Raw genomic sequence first — 17,916 nt, 5'->3', positions numbered from 1 at the left:
TCTAGATAAGTTATGACATGTATTTAGATGAATTTCCCTCTACATGTTTTAAAAAGTGACAGTTGAAAATTCTGCTGCATTTATTTGTGGTAAATGTGCGAAAAATGAGCAGGATTAACGGAGGTGCAACCTTTTACAAACGGCGCCCCATATAGCCTACTGGTATATATCCTATATTTTGAAATGGTTTGTGCCCCACGAATTTTGTACATATCAAAACGCCACTGGCTACATAGCCCTATGAAATAAGACACCACTTCGTTACAGTTCCGTATATCGACGTCTCCAAAGCAAGTAGTGTTATGCACTGATATCAAACCAAATTTGCTGCTAATGGAGTTTAGGTAAAACCATGGGCGGCGCTAGGGAGGGGCTATCAGGTGCTTCAGCACCCCCAAGAAAGACCAAAGCACCCCGATAGCACCCCCAAAAATATTGCTCATTTATTAATAGTATTCAGGCCCGGAGTGGCCATCGGGAGAATCGGGAGTATTCACGGTGGGCCGCTCTGCCCGCTCATAAATTGGCCCAGCAGATCGCCTGCTTTCTCTTAGTTTTTTTTCACACACCGAATAAAACCATATGTGTTAAGTTACTGTGACTGATAAGTAAGCTAATAGGCTACACTAGGTTTTAATCTAAATAAGCGCATGATCAGACCGTGGATTAAAAAGTGCCGTTTTCAGTTGTCGCGCATGCTCTCTTTCTCAAACACAAGTGCGTGTACCAAGTTTGTTGCCACGGAGACAAGCCTAAACAATCATTTATTGTTGTGGAGTTAGCAAGATTAAACTGATGCAAAAAGAATAAAATGGATGGGGGAAAGATGCCAGGAGGAACTGAAAAAGACAGGTAAAAAAATAAAGATCTGTCACTTCATAAATCTAGGTTCCTGCAAGGGTGGGAAAAATATGTTTTCTCAAAAGCCCTGAATCTTTCAGGTACAAATTTGGGTTGTAATTTCCAGAAAATATTACAATTTGAGTCCAACGAAATATTTATATTAGCCTACAGAAAGCTCAAAAAACTATTTTGCACCGAAATTAATGCAAAAAATTGCGCTTGCGTGCTATGCGCGCTGGCATTCATGTGAAGTTCCGATTTCACCTCGCATCAGAACCTTGACTAGGTTCTAGGTTCGGGTTAAGCCCCGAATGTTCAACGTATGGCTCGGCCCCTGATGGGGGATGGGCTGGCTTTGGCCATTACACTGCCGGGCTGAAAATGGGTCCCACTCCGGCCCAGGCGGCCCTGATAGTATTTATATATAATATATAGAATTGCGCAGCTCCCCCGTAGGCTGTGGGTGCTGAAAACAATTCACCGCCAGAAGAGTAGGTGGCGCAACGGTTTTTTGTAAGTCGTCGTCGAGTGTTTATTCAGGGCCGGATTAACCATTAGGGCAACTGGGCACTTGCCCAGGGGCACATGACATCTAAGGGGCCCTGGACAATGTCAACTAAAATGTTACATCACGTTATGAACGCAGTCCTAACTTTCCTTAATGTGAGTACTTTATTACAACTCGTTCGATCAAAATGTTATGTTAAATCACGTCAAAAACAGTGTTTGTGTAGTCTAGTAGCCAGTGCCGCCGCTCCCATTACGCTCACTACGCGCTGTGCGTAGGGCATCAACTCCTGAGGGGGCACCAAAAAATAGCCAACTGAAAAATCATCATAGTTATAATACTTCTAATACCGATATTATTTTAGTATAAAAATATTAGACACGTATATTACAAAACAGGCAGAACAAGAGATGTAGCCTATTTAAATGCTCACAAAAAGTTACGATGGTGCCCCCCCCCCAAAAAAAACAAATAGGCTACACTCAACTTCCCAAGCTCGCTGTGGGTGCCCTTCCTTCAGTGGGCTGACGAACTTTGACAGTAGGCTAGGTCAACTTTTCTAAAATGGGCTTAAAACGATAACAGGAGTCAGGGGAAGGAAAAAAGAAAGAGACTGCGAGATGGTGCCCGTGCATCACTTTCAGGTAAGTCCATGTTTAATCATTGTTAAATACAGGAAATGTGCTGCTAATTTAATGGTTATTGTATTTAATGTATTTGATTGAGATTTTACTGTTAAACATTATCTATGAATTTTACAAGTAACTGACGCCAGCTAGCTGTTACTTTCTTACCTACTGTCTGACAAGATTTTACCAATTGAAAAACGGCTTGTAAAATGTTTATTTTACATAAAGCTCAAAAAACTATTTTGCGCTCAAATAAAGGCCCAAAAAATTAAACTTAAACCTTGTCGCCCAGGGCATATAATTGTTAATCCGGCCCTGTGTTTATTTACCTAGGTTATCGAGAAGTCGGAGTAAATTTACAAATTAGCCGTTTCATCAATAAAATACCCACATTTTCAGTAACCACACTGCCCATTTCTCGTCACATTTTAATTCAGATGCTGATTTACATGTACTGTTGAGCTGAAATATGAATTGTAAAAATTTACAGCAATGGCGGTCAAAGGATTCTGTTCGTCCTGTTTATCACGGCAACCCAGCCCCCGCCCCTGACGCAAGCGGTTCTTAATACTGACCAATCACAGCCAAGGGGGTCTCCGTAGCTCTCCGTCGCTCTCCGAAATTACGACGGATAGTTAGAAAATTCAGGAGGTGCACGTCGAGCTCTCCGGGGCTCTCCGAGGGCTGACGGAGAGCTCGTAGAGGGCGTTCCACGGAGACGAGGGCGTTCCCATGTGTCCGTTTTTCGAAGTAGTATTGCGATTCGGCCTACGTCTCCCGGCAGTTTTGAAGGGGCAGCGCGTTCATGTGTTTTGTGGGAGTGGCTTTGAAGGGAGGGCGTGTGATATTATGGTTTGAATGTTTGGAATAGAAGCTAAAATAACTGAATAAATGTTAAATTAATACATAAACATATGAGCGGGTTTGTAGACTATAAATAATTAGGCCTATAAGAAAATGAGACAGCCTAGGCCAACTCATAATTTGGGAAGCTCAAACTTGGACTGAAACTGTTCATTGCGCATATGTAGGCCTACTACTGTAGATGGTTTCAAACCACGAAGAGACATGATTGCACGTTTGGGGTATGTGAGACGGTTGCCACCTTCTGGTAGTAACCTCGGCTATGACACAAGTATAGCGCATGTTCGTGGAGGTGGACCACTCGCATGTAGCCTACAGTAGTGGCAGTGGACAGCAGCCGGTGCTGAAAAAAAGACCTAGGCATCAGCGATTCGACTGCAATATGGACCTCGTACTTCCAGCTATTCAACTGTATATTCACTTTCTATTATTACTTTTTAAATAGGCTGTATACGGTGCATATTTTTCGTGAACGCACCAACTGTTGGAGGACTTGCAAGTCAGTCGATCCTGACATTGTATGCAGAGTCTTTTCTTGACTGACCACGCGTTGTATAAATGCCCTAAATGCCTAGAATTGAGCAAACGCATCGAACTTCCGATGTGATGAATCTATTCAAGAGGAAAATTACTCGGCTAAGATGGGTAATAAGCAAACGATATTTACTGATGAACAGCTCGATGCTTACCAGGTAAGAACCCGCAACATGCTTATTTTTCAGTGAAAATGAAGATTATGTTCAATGTAGGCTGCTGCAATGGTGTCAATCAAGCCCTCAACTATGTCCAATTTGTCAAGTAACAGCCACAGTATTGTGGAAAACAATTCACAATACTTGGCAAGTATTTAACAAGCCTCATCGAAACGAGTAGCTCTCTCCGGCTATAACTGCATTTCTGATGACACCTATTAGGATAACATTTGTGGGCAATACGGTTGTTTACTGTTTTATTATGACAAACAACAGCCCTTAGATTTCTCACCTTATTAACATGTGGTTAACTGTCTCAATAAAGATTAATATTTGACCGGTAAAATTTCACAGTTTATTTTAACGGCAGTAGGCAAAGATTTCCCTAAAAGCTTCATTTGGTAAAATCCAAATAACATTTACATTTTACATTTACATTTAGTCATTTAGCAGACGCTCTTATTCAGAGCGACTTACAGTAAGTACAGGGACATACCCCCCGAGGCAAGTAGGGTGAAGTGCCTTGCCCAAGGACACAACGTCATTTTGCACGGCCGGGAATCGAACTGGCAACCTTCTGATTACTAGCCCGCTTCCCTAACCGCTCAGCCACCTGACTCCTCATATACAAATAACCTGACTATTTCGTGCAAAGGCTAATCTGAGCGGTTTGTTGTTAAATATAATGGGCAGTTTTACAGATAAAGGTTTACAATAAATATTTGCAGAAAGAGTAGTCTGTCACATTCCCCATTTCACAGCCACATAATGGCTAAACTGTTATACAGATCCCTCAGTTTACTCTCTAATAGACATGGCTGTGTCTCTTCTCACACACAATATTTCCTTTATAAACTAGATAATCTTGTAATTTTGTGATTTGTCTGGAATGATCTTGCATTTGCTGGGGCTGTAAATAAACAACATCTTATTCTGCACAGGTTTGTCATGCGATTAGGTACAAGTTAATTATTAATGCCAAGCCTTCTGATGACATGCCTTGAAACTATATCCTCAAGAGATAACTCAACCCCAAGAGGTTCTGGTTACTTCTAAAGGTCTTAACCTGTAGCTTTCTTATATGTTTCTTTCCTGCTCTTTAAAATGTTGCTGCACATATTATTAATATTATATTATTAATATGCTGCACATATTATTACCATAGGTTACAAAAAAGTATTTACACAATGTGTAATTTGAGTTTCCTTTCCCAATACAACACATAGTTTACATCAAACTGTAGCATGTTGAAAACTGGCTGTGCCGTTCTGGAGTCCTTGTAGATCATAATATCATCTCTTTGATTATGATTACACTGGGATCAAAATACTTACCTGACCAATATGACTTGTATAGACACTAGTAGTTTCTAACTTGTGTTGGACTAGAGATGGGTCTGTATGGCACACAGAGCACTGAACTTTCAGTGTGTCAGACTTTGAATGGACTGATTCACAGACTAAATAATTACTAAGTAAATAGGACTTAAGGTAAGAGTGGTGGAAATGTATTCAGTGCTCTATTTAACTATAATTTGTAGCTTGGCTTCACGTCAAACAGAATCATGATGTCCTTATATTTCAAACTAATAAGCAATTAGCTATACTCATATGCTAATGCACATAAATCCCAAAGCTGCTTGGATGGCCTTGTAGATATTCCTATGTTGGTTTTGCATAAACTGGAATGCCAGTTTATGCAGTGAAGAGGGTAGACAGGGAAGCTAAATCTCTGGCTAATAAAGCTGTCTCCAGAGGCTGGCTGACATGGCGGGGAAGCTGTCTGCTTACAGTGAGGGGGAGGGTGGAGGCTATGTATTGACATGAAGTATAAGGAGTTGTAGAGCAGACGGTGCCCACAGCAGGACTGTTTGTGCAGTGGCATGGATAGCCATAGACAACACCATGATCATATTCCCCTGGATCACCTGTCACTGTGGCGAGAGACAGGTGACAATACTCTGACACAGCTTTCTGTAGACAAACAACTCAAACAAAACAGCCACATGATCATTCATGTTATTTTAAGTTGTCAATGTTTACCAGTATACCTGGGGTATACTGGTTTGTAAGTATAAGTGTAGATCACTATAAAATTCCTTGATGCATTTTATTTTGTTCTGTTTTGACCCTTTGCTCTCTTTTTTTTGCAGGACTGCACTTTCTTCACACGCAAAGAAATCCTACGGTAAGAACTGTAGCACTTGCTGTAGCAACTGTAGCATAACTTGTACTGTAGCACTTGACAAATTTGTTTTCCTCAACAAGGGCAGAAACTGTAAGGTCCCTGGTTTTTGTCCTTGTTTGCAGATGTTGTTACCAATACCTTGGAGATAAATGAGTCAAGGGTATTATAATTGCTGATAACTGTGTTTTAACTATGCTATCTACATAGCTCACAGACTATTCCATTGATCACCTTGTAACGGCCAGTTACCTCAAAGGTAAGAAGGTTCAAACCAAGGTTCCAGCACAGTCTCTGAGTCTATCTGTTCTATTGGGAGCACAGATAGATTACATTCTAGGCAGACGCAATTTCAATCTCTGTTCTTTCCGCAAGGGCTTCATTTTTTCATGTGGCTCTATCAGAATCTCCCCCTGGAGCAGTCTGACAGCAGGCAGCAAAGCATATAATTGACTAAACAACCAACCACAACCGATTTTTCTTTTACAACACAAACATCATAGCAATGTCTGCGTAGCTTCCCTGATAGTGGCTCTGACTGGTCCCTTTCAGGACACCTCAAACTAATTCTATACAACCTGCATAAATGACAAAACTAGCCCCTTAAGTCGTAGCTGTAGTTAGTTACTCTGTGTACAAGCCTCCCTTTCTTTAACAGTTCACTTGTATTGCTTTCCTGCATAACTTCATGATTGTCAAAACTAAACATTTTGGATTTCTGATTAAAGATCCTGTAAAGTGGAATTAAAAACGAGTTTCAAGTTCACCACACCACAGAATAATGTGTTATTAACTACCCATCCAAATTCGAATGAAAAAAAACACTGACAAGTATGTTAAATTAGGCTTTGAAATCGTAAGAAAATCAGCAGTCTTCTCTGTTCGAGACTGGGGGGGCGTGTCGCCTGAAGGAGCTGAAGCTCGGCCCCCTCTCTCAAGTAAGCTACCTACGAACCAGATAATGGACGCTACGTCAAGCCGAACAAAACAGTATAGAATTAGAATATTTGTTCAATGAGTGAAACATACAGATGCATATAAATGAAATATTCCCCTGAGCTGTAACACAGGAGTAAACATTAACAGCAGAGACAGCAGACAGTGAGCTCTCCAATTACTTCTAGCACATTAGCTACCATTTCACCAAAATACTATCATTCTACACCGAGTAGCCTAATATCAAGTTAGCGGTTTGCACTAATTATAGCAGAGATACCTCTGGAAAAGTTATCTAGTATAATTATAACAAGCACACAGAACTGAGTGATAAACTGCTGGCGGCGGTGGATGGTTCAGGTGCGACCGGAGGATGTACGGCCGGGGGGGTGATGCTCGGTACGGCTCCGCGCTGCAAGAGAAGCCGTGTGTTGGTGAACCCCGTCTGTCTCTGGTCCATGTTAAAACTGTCCGCCGTGAAATGGTCAGTGGCGCAGAGGCAGCTGTTGGAGTTTATCTGAAGCTTTCCATGAGCGTGGCTCTTCACAAAATCTATCCACCTATTTTTCCTTTCATTATCAACAGGGAACTTAAATGGCGTTGCAGCGCAGCTGGAGTTCTTGCATCCAGGGAAGATGCAGTTGCGGGTGGTGGGAGACATCCTGAAGCTAGCTAGCTAGCTGATGTAAGCTAGAATAACAGTACAGCAGGAGGAGCCATTCAGTGATCTGACGTAGATGGGGCGAAATGACGTAGATAAAAATTTAAAAAAAAAATGTTTTCATTAAAACCTGATCTGAAAACGGAAGAGAAACTGTTCTTCGGTCTAACTCCACATTTCAGTGCGACAAAGTTTTAGCGCTTTGCACATGCTTTCGGGAACTCATTTCACATGTATATAATGTACTTAGAAGCAAAACATGGAATTTACTTTACAGGATCTTTAAGATCAGAAAGTCAACTGATTTCTTTCCTCCGCCATACATGGCTGGAAAAAAAACATCCAGTATGACAATATTTAGGATTGGTTCTGATTGTACTGTAAATGGACAGAGCAGAGGTGATAATTACATACTCTGTTACAAATAATACAATTGTAACGAGGATAGTTCATCTACTCACACAATCAGATTAACTGTGGCATGTTTATTCTAGCCGATGGAGATTCTAGATACAAATTTAACTAATACTAATAAAGTGTGAATTCCTGTTGTCTGTAATATAATTATAATATATCATAAAAGTAAAATGTGGCAACATTTTACAGATGTCATCTATCTCCTCAATCAGTAGATTGATTCAATAAAAAGAAAATTGTTATTTTCAAAGAAATCTTTCAACAATAACCTGAATATCTTAGGATAACTTAGTACTAGACTGTTCAACGTTCAAGGGTAAGGCTCACAACACTTGCTGGTCTAGAATGAATTACTTATTGGAACCTAAAATATTTAAATGTACAGTAATGAAAATAGACTTGCTTTTCTTTGACACTTTACAAAGTAGACACACAGTAACATCATTCAATAAGTATATTTAAGAATAATTAGCATCATCCATATGCAGTACTATCCTTTGTCATGCAATAAAACAGCTTCTGTCATATTCTCCAATGTTCTCTTATACAATACGTTATCGAACTTGAGGGACTCCCCTTTCAGACTTGTAAATACAATTAGATTCTGCCACAGATATTGATTCCACTATATTTTATGTGTTTTTTACTCAAACAAGCATCCATTACTTATACCTATGGAATATGATAAAGACAGGTTGCTTATCTGATGGAATATATGTATTTGTGTTTACAGTACGTGTGTTTGTGTGTGTTCAAGTTCAACCACAGGTACATTGAAAACATTGGTCCTGCTCCCTATGACAGATTTCTAGTGGGTCCTATAAAGAAAGTCTTTATTGTAAATTTTAAATTAATTATTCCACACCTATGTGAACAAAACATTCTTAAAGTACATGGACCTATGTACCTTGTATAACATGTTATACAAATATATGTATGCTGTTTATAGTGTGTGTGTGTGTGATGGAGTGTTTTATTAATTTCATCAACCATTATTTAACCAGGCAAGCCATTAAGAACAAATTCTTATTTACAATGGCAGAAAGTGGCAAAAGTCACTTGAGGGGAAAGGGCTGCAAGATAAAACAAATGAAACAAGAATTGTACGAGCACAACAGTAAATGCTAAGGCAAAGGACAATGTGTTTGAGTGAATATATGTGTATGTGTGTTCGAGTATACTAGTGTACACATGCCTATCGTATTTTTGGGAGTTTTTTGTTGCTGAGAAAGCTCTTAAAAAGGGCTTTGCAATGTGAAATTGTGTTAAGTAAATTATGATCTGGAAGGTTCTACTGTGGTTTAGCAGGGTATATTTCCCCTAATAATGTGAGCAGATCGTGTCACCTTCTGACCTCACTGTTGCTCTCAGTGTCACCTGGGGTGGGATCACATTCCCCACCTTCCTGGAGATCTGTAACGCTGAAACTCTGAACTGAAACCTAAGAATGACAGTCCTTTGGAACATAATTTTAAGTTGGGACTGTCTGCTAAAATTAAAGTAGATCTTTTCTTGTGATTACTTTAGAATGTGCACATTGTATCAGCCTCAGCCTCATGCTTAATTTGATATAATTTTCTTAAATCTATTGAAAATGTATAACATTAATTAAAAGGGATAAATTAAGTGAAGGTTGCTTGTGTTGCAATGGGTGTAAGTTATATTGTATGCAATGATGTAAGTAGGTAATAGTAGGTAGGTATTAGTGGGTAGCTAGGTATGTACAGTATTAGTAGGTAGTTGATATTAGTTGCAGTACTTTCCCATATAAGATGAGAACCATTACTGAATGGCCAGCCTATGGCCCACAGATTTGGACACATTCCAAGCACCAGCTCCTGCCCTAAGCGAGACACAGCAAAGTGATTGCAACAAAGGAAGAGATGGGGTTCATGAGATGTCTAATGTATTAGTTTCTTATGTCCATTAAAGCCACTGCATATTCCTCAGAAGTAAGCCATTACAGGCTTTTATCTCCTGTCTCAGAGCGCTGCGTCACCCACTGCCTCCAGGATCTGTCATACAGACCAATCTGAGGAGCACTTGTACCCATCAGGGCAGTCTGGGTGAGCCCCACCTTCCCTTCTACATACATGTTTAACAAACAGGTCTGCCCTGGGATAAGTTGGATGGCTTATCAGATACAAAAATGTCCATGAACTATTTTGAGGATCTTTTTGGTTAATTTCTCTAGAACTAGATATTGTAACGTGCTAACAGATATATATTTTTTCTTTTTTAAGTGCTGCATTCCTGCTACTGAAGATGTATTTTTAGTCTGGATTGCTACAAACAGTGTAGTATTGCCTAATCATATGAAATAATAGTAATCTAAATAATCACATCAGTTCATCTTTGAAGCTTAACAATAATTTTGTGCTTATATGTAACAAACAGCTAGTGACTGTTCCTTTTCAAAGACATTGAGATTGGCTTTGATAAAAAGGCCAACAGTGCACTGGAAACAAATGGACAATTACCAGAGACCCTAATGGAGTCTTGCACTTTATGACCTTCATAAAACACTCTGATTCTGTACCCAGCTGCACAAATCTACAGTATACAGTATTGTGACACCATCCGGCAAGGTTAAAGAAGAGGGGGGATTTGACATTGGCGCATTCAATCTTATTTTTGTACATTTCTATTAGATTCCAAATTTGAAACTCTTATTTTGAACATTCTTTGAATTATATCAAATGTTTACTTTGAGATCGGAGCAGAAAATTTGGTAGTGCTATAGTTTAAAATAAATGAAGAGCAGTAATCTTCCAATGAAGAAACCCATCATTTATGAATATTAGAGCCAGTCAGAAAATATATGGTCATAAGGAGGTATATCATTTGACGCAGTCTCAGTGACGCACCACAATCTTGACAGGTTTATTTGAGTTTAACTTAGTGGGGTCATCCTCAAAGACCAATGTCCTTGTAGATGAATAACAGTACCATGGGTACAAAGGAACAGGGAAGGGTTTTTCCACGGGTCAGAGGATCTCAGGGTCGCTGGATGAGTGTGCTGATCTAATGTACCAGAGAACAATGCTGCTCAAGTGACATACTCACATCGCTTTTAGACTTATTCAAGTAATTACAAATGAAAGTGATGAAAGATGATTAAGACTCCATGCATTTGCATCTGTATTTTACTGGTTTACACAGTATGTGCATGTGCACAAGTGTGTGTATTATGTGCACACGTGTTGTGTTCATACAGTACATGTATATTTGTTGTGTGCAGTTATGTATGTGAGTGTGTCAGTGTACATATGTTTTATGCGCATGGGGAAGGGTGTTCAAATGTCCTGATTCCAATATTGCATCTGTTGTATCGTGACTGTGTACTGGCCTGCCATGCAACATCGGTCCATGTACTTTATTTCTCTGCTCAGAATGAGTCATTATCCCTCTCCTCCTGGCATACTACCAAGGCTCTCTGTGGGGAGTGAGAGACAATGGACAGGGTTTAAAGGCTTGGTTCCTCTGAATCATCCATATCACTGACAATGTCCATTCCAGACATCCCAAGTCTCCCGGAAGTTCCGGGAGTCTCCCGCATTTCAATAGCGGTTCCCTGACGCCCGCAAATGCTATACAATATACCGGAAATCTGGGATTTTGTATTTAGATCGACGAGAGACTGTCCAATGGTCATTTCTGGTAGAGAAAGGTGCATATCGCGCGTCCTGATTGCGTCTAGGGGGGGGGTACGTGCTGATTGAGGGGGTAGATCATGCGTCCGGATTGCGGGGGTGGAGATAAGCCAGCTCCCGGAAATGAGTCTCTTCAGGTTGGGATGTCTGCCATTCCATCACTGACAATACATTTTTACAAGACAATTTCCAAAGGTTCCAAAGGCTAAATAAATTATGTTTTTTTTCTAATGGTATTGACATCTCAATGAGTGATGTGTACATGATATTATACAATTACGATTCAGTCTTCTCTAAGATTCCTTTCCATGACAAATGTTGTGTGTTTGACCCTCTTAAATCACTTGGTTATTGCCTGCTGCTGGATCTCTGCACATCCTGGTGTTTACTGCATGTTAGCTGCTGGCCTGTATGAGGATTACAACTTCCTGCGTGGAGAGATAAGGAGGACTAAGTGAATGTAGCTGTCCCTGGGTACTGAGGTCGGCAGGTCATATTATACAGGAGTAAGACTTCTGGTTTGTTACAATCTGGTTTTCAGGTTTTTCTCAATAGATGGGATCAAGGCTTGATAACTAGATGACTTTTATGTCATTTAGTGTCTTGCACATTATTTATTTTTTGACAGGCGATAAATTATTTGAATGAAAAGAGGTGCAGATACTGTATGTAATATGTAATGTTTTTTTTTTTTGCTTGTTTTTTTCCAGGTTACATGGCAGATACCATGAACTGGCCCCACATCTAGTACCAATGGACTACACCAATGACCCTGATGTCAAAGTACCGTTAGCGCTGATAGTAGCAATGCCAGAGTTAAATGTATGGATATTTTTATAAACTGTAGTTTTATCAATAATGTATTATACTATTGCCAAGACAAAGTGCTCTGTGGTTAGGCTGAGTGACCTCATTGTGGATGATCTTTGTGTTATCTTTATCAATTGTATTGTTGTTGGGGGTCTCCTGCAACACAATCAGTTGACGCTCCAACAATTCTGGAGTCAGATAAATCAATTTTAGAATATCAATGGAACATTTAAACTCTGGCCTCCAGTCTACGTGCGATTTTTAATCAAATGTGCATTTTTATTATTTGGGGTAGAATTTGTATTTATATTAATGACCGCTAGTACTGTTTATTCAACGCAGAGAGTTCAGTGTTCCTGTAAAAGTGAATGCACCATGACATACAGCTTTGCAACCTAAACCCTCTTGTTACATTAAAATGTGGAGACAACCACTTAATTGAGAATGCGGTTTTGTAAAAAAGGGTTGGCCGCCCATACTGTATACTGTCCCCCCCACCCACCCACGCACACAGGTTGCAGATTCTGCAAGGTCTCATAATGTGTCCTAGTGGGGGACATAATTGGCCAAGCCTGTGAAGCTGTCCCCTGGTTACATGGACTATAAAGGGAGGCTGTTTAAGGTGGAGGAAGATGGAGACCACTCAAGCCAGGATTGATGAGGTCCTGACAGTACATTCCACAGAAGGACACAGAAGTCCTCACAGGCTTCATAACCATTAATCCTCCCCCCTTCCGGCCCAGCATCTTAATGAGCTTTCTTGAGAAGGCTGAAGTGATTCACTGCACACTTCCACCATTTTTTGTGCCAGAGTCTGTCCAACATACTAAGTTGTAGGTCCAGGTAATTTAGATTACATAAGTGACTTGACTTCGAAAGCATGCCGCTTTACTACCATAGAGGAAGACTCCTCTTTGCATTCACTGGTCTGAATCATGCAGTTTCTGCAGCAAAAAGCTGTTCTGCCCACTCTCCCCCAGGTGCATCATGCAGCCAGACTCAGAGTTGACCCACTCTCTGAGCTTTGGTCTTTATAGGATGTGATGAGTCAGCTGATTATAAAATGTGGATATAAAACCTCCATCAGCTTTCTGTGAGTTTTCCAGAGAGAGAAAATATATACACTGTAACAATGATGGGTGCTGCACGACTCGTAGTGTTCAAATATAGAAAAAAAGTGTTTACTGTGGTTCACAAAAAGATACAAAGATGAGGCTGGGACGTTTGACTCTAAAGTACAATGATGAACTAGCAACGAGAGACAGAAACTCAAGGGCTACATACACAGGGGCATGATTGGCAACATGGTGATGTTGATCAGAGCCGGGGAGGACAATCACTCAGGTAGGGTAGGTAGGGGACACTGAAACGAGAGGATAGATGAGTACACACACAACACAACACAATTGACAAAGACAGGACCTAGGGAGTGGGGCGGGATGTGACAGACACCTGCAAACCAGCCTAGAGATCATGTACTCATTCTTTCTATGTTAAAAACTGCACTCAGCATAAAACACTTGTGTTCAAACTAGTGGTGGGCATAGATCATTTTTTAAAATCTAGATTAATCTCACTGTAATCTTGGCGTTAATCTAGATTAATCTAGATTAAAATGGCTCATTTGAATTCCGCCGAAGGCATTCAGAATATGTGTGCTACACAAATAATGACTAAAAGTAAGTCTTTGAGAACGGGTTTCTCAAGCCCGGTGGCGCATTAGACCAGGAGCTCATCTCCTGTTTCAAAAATGCATCACAAACTGCTTGAGAAAGCTGTTCTACTATGATAATTGGTGATGAAAATAAATTATGTTCAATAAAATGTACTTGTGTTTATTAACTGTTTATTAGATTAGTTAGCTTGGCTGATAGAGCTGTGCTGACGGGCTTGCCTCGGTTGCACTCAAACAGTAGTTTGACGACGACTCTTCCCCTGCGCTACATCAGTGATTGGCCCGGCATCTTCCGCATTAGCTAAGGGATGCTTTGCGTTTAGGTGGTATTTGAGACTGGAAGAACTCCTACAGTAAACGAATTCCGCATAGCACAAGGTGCAAACAGTCTTGTCGAGGTTTCCATTGGGAAGCTTCTTAAAAATACATTTTCCCTGAAGCAAACCAGGCGGCTTCATAGCTGCATCCATGTTAGCACGTCACGTTTGATGTGTTAATTTCATACACAAGGCATACACACAGGTTCGAAGACTCGTTTTCGCCCCCTACAGTGCAATTCGGCTAGGTATACATCCGCGCTAAAATATCAAGGTGAAAGTCATCATAGCTTGCGTAGTATAGACCCAGCTCCCAACCCAATTTTGAGAATAGATTAACGGCGATATTTTTTTTATCGCCGATAAGAGTCTCACGTTAACGCAGCGCGTTAACGCCGATAACGGCCCACCACTAGTTCAAACACACGCACACAGACACACATTGTACACATGCTTTCTCTACAAATCCAGACTACACCTACCAAAAGTATAGTAGTTCCTCCTTGAACATGCAGCAACTTTACTGGAAATAGCAAAGACTTACTTCCTTTCTAAAGAAATGTCATTTGCACATTTTGTACATTATGTACTACAACATGGTCCTCTGTCCATCTGTGATGTTAACAGATAATAACATCCTTGTCCCCTCTCTCTGTCCTCAGGAGAACCCTTTCCGGAACAGGATTGTGGAGTCTTTCTCAGAGGATGGCCTGGGGAACCTCAGCTTTAATGATTTTGTTGACATGTTTTCTGTCCTTAGTGAAATGGCTCCCAGAGAGCTGAAGGCCATATATGCCTTCAAAATATATGGTAATTATTGAATGAGATTATATTTGTATAATCCTTTTCACAAGCAATGTCACAGAGGACGTCATAGACAGTATGCCCATTAAACTGCACCTAAACCATCCAACACTCAGAGAAGACAATGAAAAATTCCAAGGAAAACAATTCAGTGTGGAATCCCCTTCTCCATAGATGGTTGTTGATGCAGAGAAGTGTAGACCATAAGCTGAATTCTATGATCCTATTTTGAAGAGAGAGAGAAGGAAGAAGGATCAAAGAATGTAGAGGAACAATTACCATAAGTACCATAAGCACCATATGCAGTTCAATACAGACAGTTAGTGTAATAAAATGTTGTCCCACTCAAGCACTCAGTGCTACGCAATCATGCAACACAAAGACACATATTTCCACAGCAGTGAAAAGTTTAAAATGAAGCCTTAAAGGTCGAGATGGTGTCACCCTCCCTTACTGAAACAGGAAGTCTGTTCCAGAGTAAAGGAGCTCTATATGAGAATACCCATCCTTCTTGAGATAATAACAAAATATTTCTTTAAATTAATACCCAGTTTACCCAATATGGCTGTTGGTGGTGAAATGAAATGTAGCTAACTTGGATAATCATACTTTGCAGATTTCAATGTGGATAATTTTCTGTGCAAAGAGGACCTTGAGAAGACTCTAAACAAGCTGACACGGGAGGAGTTGACCCCTGAAGAGGTCAACTTGGTGTGTGAGAAGGCCATCGAAGAGGCTGATCTGGACGGGGACAGCAAGCTCTCCTTCGCAGACTTTGAGAACATGATTACTAGGGCTCCTGACTTTTTAAGGTATTCCCACAATGTAATATAGGTGATATGTCTAATGCTTCCTAATGACAATTACACAGAAACATGTACACTCACCAGATATGACAGAGGTCAATCATACATAGGAAGAGTAGCATTGTCATTTATGGGGAAAAGTGAATACACTACTGTATGTAACTTATATTTGGAGCTTTGCCTTCATATCTGTGTTTCCCTGTTTACTTATTCAGCTGATTTGTCCAGACTCTTTACCTTTTTACTGGGGCTCTGCCCTCATCATTGTCCTCCTGAGCCACCTCCATTGACCCGCATTAAAATGTGAAGTGTTTCTGGCCACTGTGCTTCTATCCGTAGTTGTAGTTAGATCAACTGATGTATGCCCTCAAGAAATTACTTTACAGTTTGCAACCTCCATGTTACAGGAATCATGGTTATCAATGTGTCACTTTCTTCTGATTGCAGCACCTTCCACATTCGAATCTGAGAGGACTAAATGGAAAGGTTCCATTTAACCACAGCACCTGTCTTTAATATGTCAAAAGATATCTCGCTCTGTCTGCAGTGTGTCTGCTGAATTTGGAAAGGACAGGCTGGGTTCTCAGGATCCTGGACCTCTTTCTGCTGACAATTTTGTTCCTCTCTTATGGAGCACAATTTGCTTCATGTTTTTATCCAGTAAACCTCATTTGGATGAAAAATCTTAAACTGATGGGGAGCAGATTTTTTAATTTTTAAAAGAGAGGAACAGGACATCAACATTAGGGGTTTTGGATAATGTACCTCCCTCCCCCTCCTATATGAGGACTTATCTGCAGATCTGAGACTGCACAAGAAGGACCTGTGCATTCTGTTCTATATTGTAAGTGTGCTGCACATTAGACACCCTTATAATGACTTCCCTTTGCAGCCTTCTAGAGACAGACTGAAAAACATACCTGGTGTGCATTAAGGCAAAGCTAGAAGACACAGAGACAATTGAAAGCACAGCACTGGCACCATCTTAACACAGACACATAGACAGTGTTTTATACTAGCTATGCAATATTACTTCTTGAGACGCATGAACTTGATTGTGTTTTTCCTGTGATAGGTTGCTTTAGATGTTTCAGGTTTTGTTATTGCTTTAGGAACTGGAGCATGATGACAATCATATCTTACTGTTCTCCAGTTGAATAAAGGGCTCTGTCATCTTGACTGCATCTGGTTAGCCTCTGCCAGTCACCTTATATATTTATACTGTGTTCAAATAGATCTTTCCTGTCTTATCTTGAGGTGTGAGCGTTTATTATCTATTGACTAAACATTTTCAGTATTTTATGTGAATTAGGGCATTTGGCTTAACTTTGAATAAATAAAAAAATTCTCTGTGTTGTGTGAATTAACTTTACTTTGAAAGCATTAGTTTGTCTTGACACCTGCCAGCAATGCAGCGACCATATACAGCTTTTAAATTGGCATTGCAAAGGGGTATCTTACCAAGATATAGGATAGGAGTCATAGAAGTACTGTAAGTAAAGTCAAACTGGAGAAAAGGAGCGGAAGTCTGTGTTGTTACGTCAGTGGGGTGTTACATTTGCATGATATTCCTTGCATCTAGCCTATTTCCCAACATCCCCCACAGTGGAAACAGCAGTCTTCACAATAAAGATCAAAAAGTGATTATGTCTGCGCACATCGTGTCGTATAACCTGTAATTACTTTTTAAGTAGAAAGAGATCGTTAGGAGCGAGCTGCCTCAGCATTCACAGGCATAATTACACTCAGCACACACAGACCCCTGTAAATCTCACTTGGGAGATGCTGAGGCAACTGTCTTCATTCACATTAGATGGGTTATGATTTACTGGTTGCCCTCCTCTGGCCTGGGCTGAGTTGCAAGAGATAAAAACCCAATAACTTGAAAGTATGGCATTGTTTTCTTTGCATGACAGGGTTTGTTTACATTAGTGAAGCCAACGTGAATCTGTGGAAATTAATATCTATTTCCAGGAAGGAAGTTTGCTTCAATTGGACATGGCATACAGCAGGGGTGGCGAACCTGCGGCACGCGAGCCGCATGCGGCTCTTTGCCTGCTCCTGTGAGGCTCTTACTGAGCGCCTGGGGGAATAAAAGGAATACAAAAGATATATAC

At 40.4% G+C, this 17,916-nt stretch overlaps 1 protein-coding gene across 2 annotated transcripts; it reads left to right on the top strand.

Moving 5' to 3' along the window:
• Nucleotides 1-1,927: 1,927 nt before the first annotated feature.
• Nucleotides 1,928-17,137, top strand: cib2 (calcium and integrin binding family member 2). Of its 2 annotated transcripts, none has more exons than XM_062461537.1 (6): nucleotides 1,928-1,995; nucleotides 5,689-5,723; nucleotides 12,098-12,209; nucleotides 14,852-14,999; nucleotides 15,610-15,805; nucleotides 16,247-17,137. In XM_062461537.1, the coding sequence occupies exons 1-6, from the start codon at nucleotides 1,972-1,974 to the stop codon at nucleotides 16,266-16,268; spliced, it is 537 nt and encodes a 178-aa protein (XP_062317521.1). In that variant the 5' UTR covers nucleotides 1,928-1,971; the 3' UTR covers nucleotides 16,269-17,137. The 2 variants fall into 2 exon arrangements, with proteins under 2 accessions (XP_062317521.1, XP_062317519.1); XM_062461535.1 differs by lacking the exon at nucleotides 1,928-1,995 and adding an exon at nucleotides 2,915-3,536.
• The last annotated feature ends 779 nt before the right edge of the window (nucleotides 17,138-17,916 follow it).

The sequence above is a fragment of the Osmerus eperlanus genome, chromosome 5 (genome assembly GCF_963692335.1).
Source record: "Osmerus eperlanus chromosome 5, fOsmEpe2.1, whole genome shotgun sequence".
Classification (NCBI taxonomy): domain Eukaryota; kingdom Metazoa; phylum Chordata; class Actinopteri; order Osmeriformes; family Osmeridae; genus Osmerus; species Osmerus eperlanus.
The sequence above is the reverse complement of the archived record's forward strand: the minus strand, read 5'-3'. Positions and strand labels throughout refer to the sequence as shown.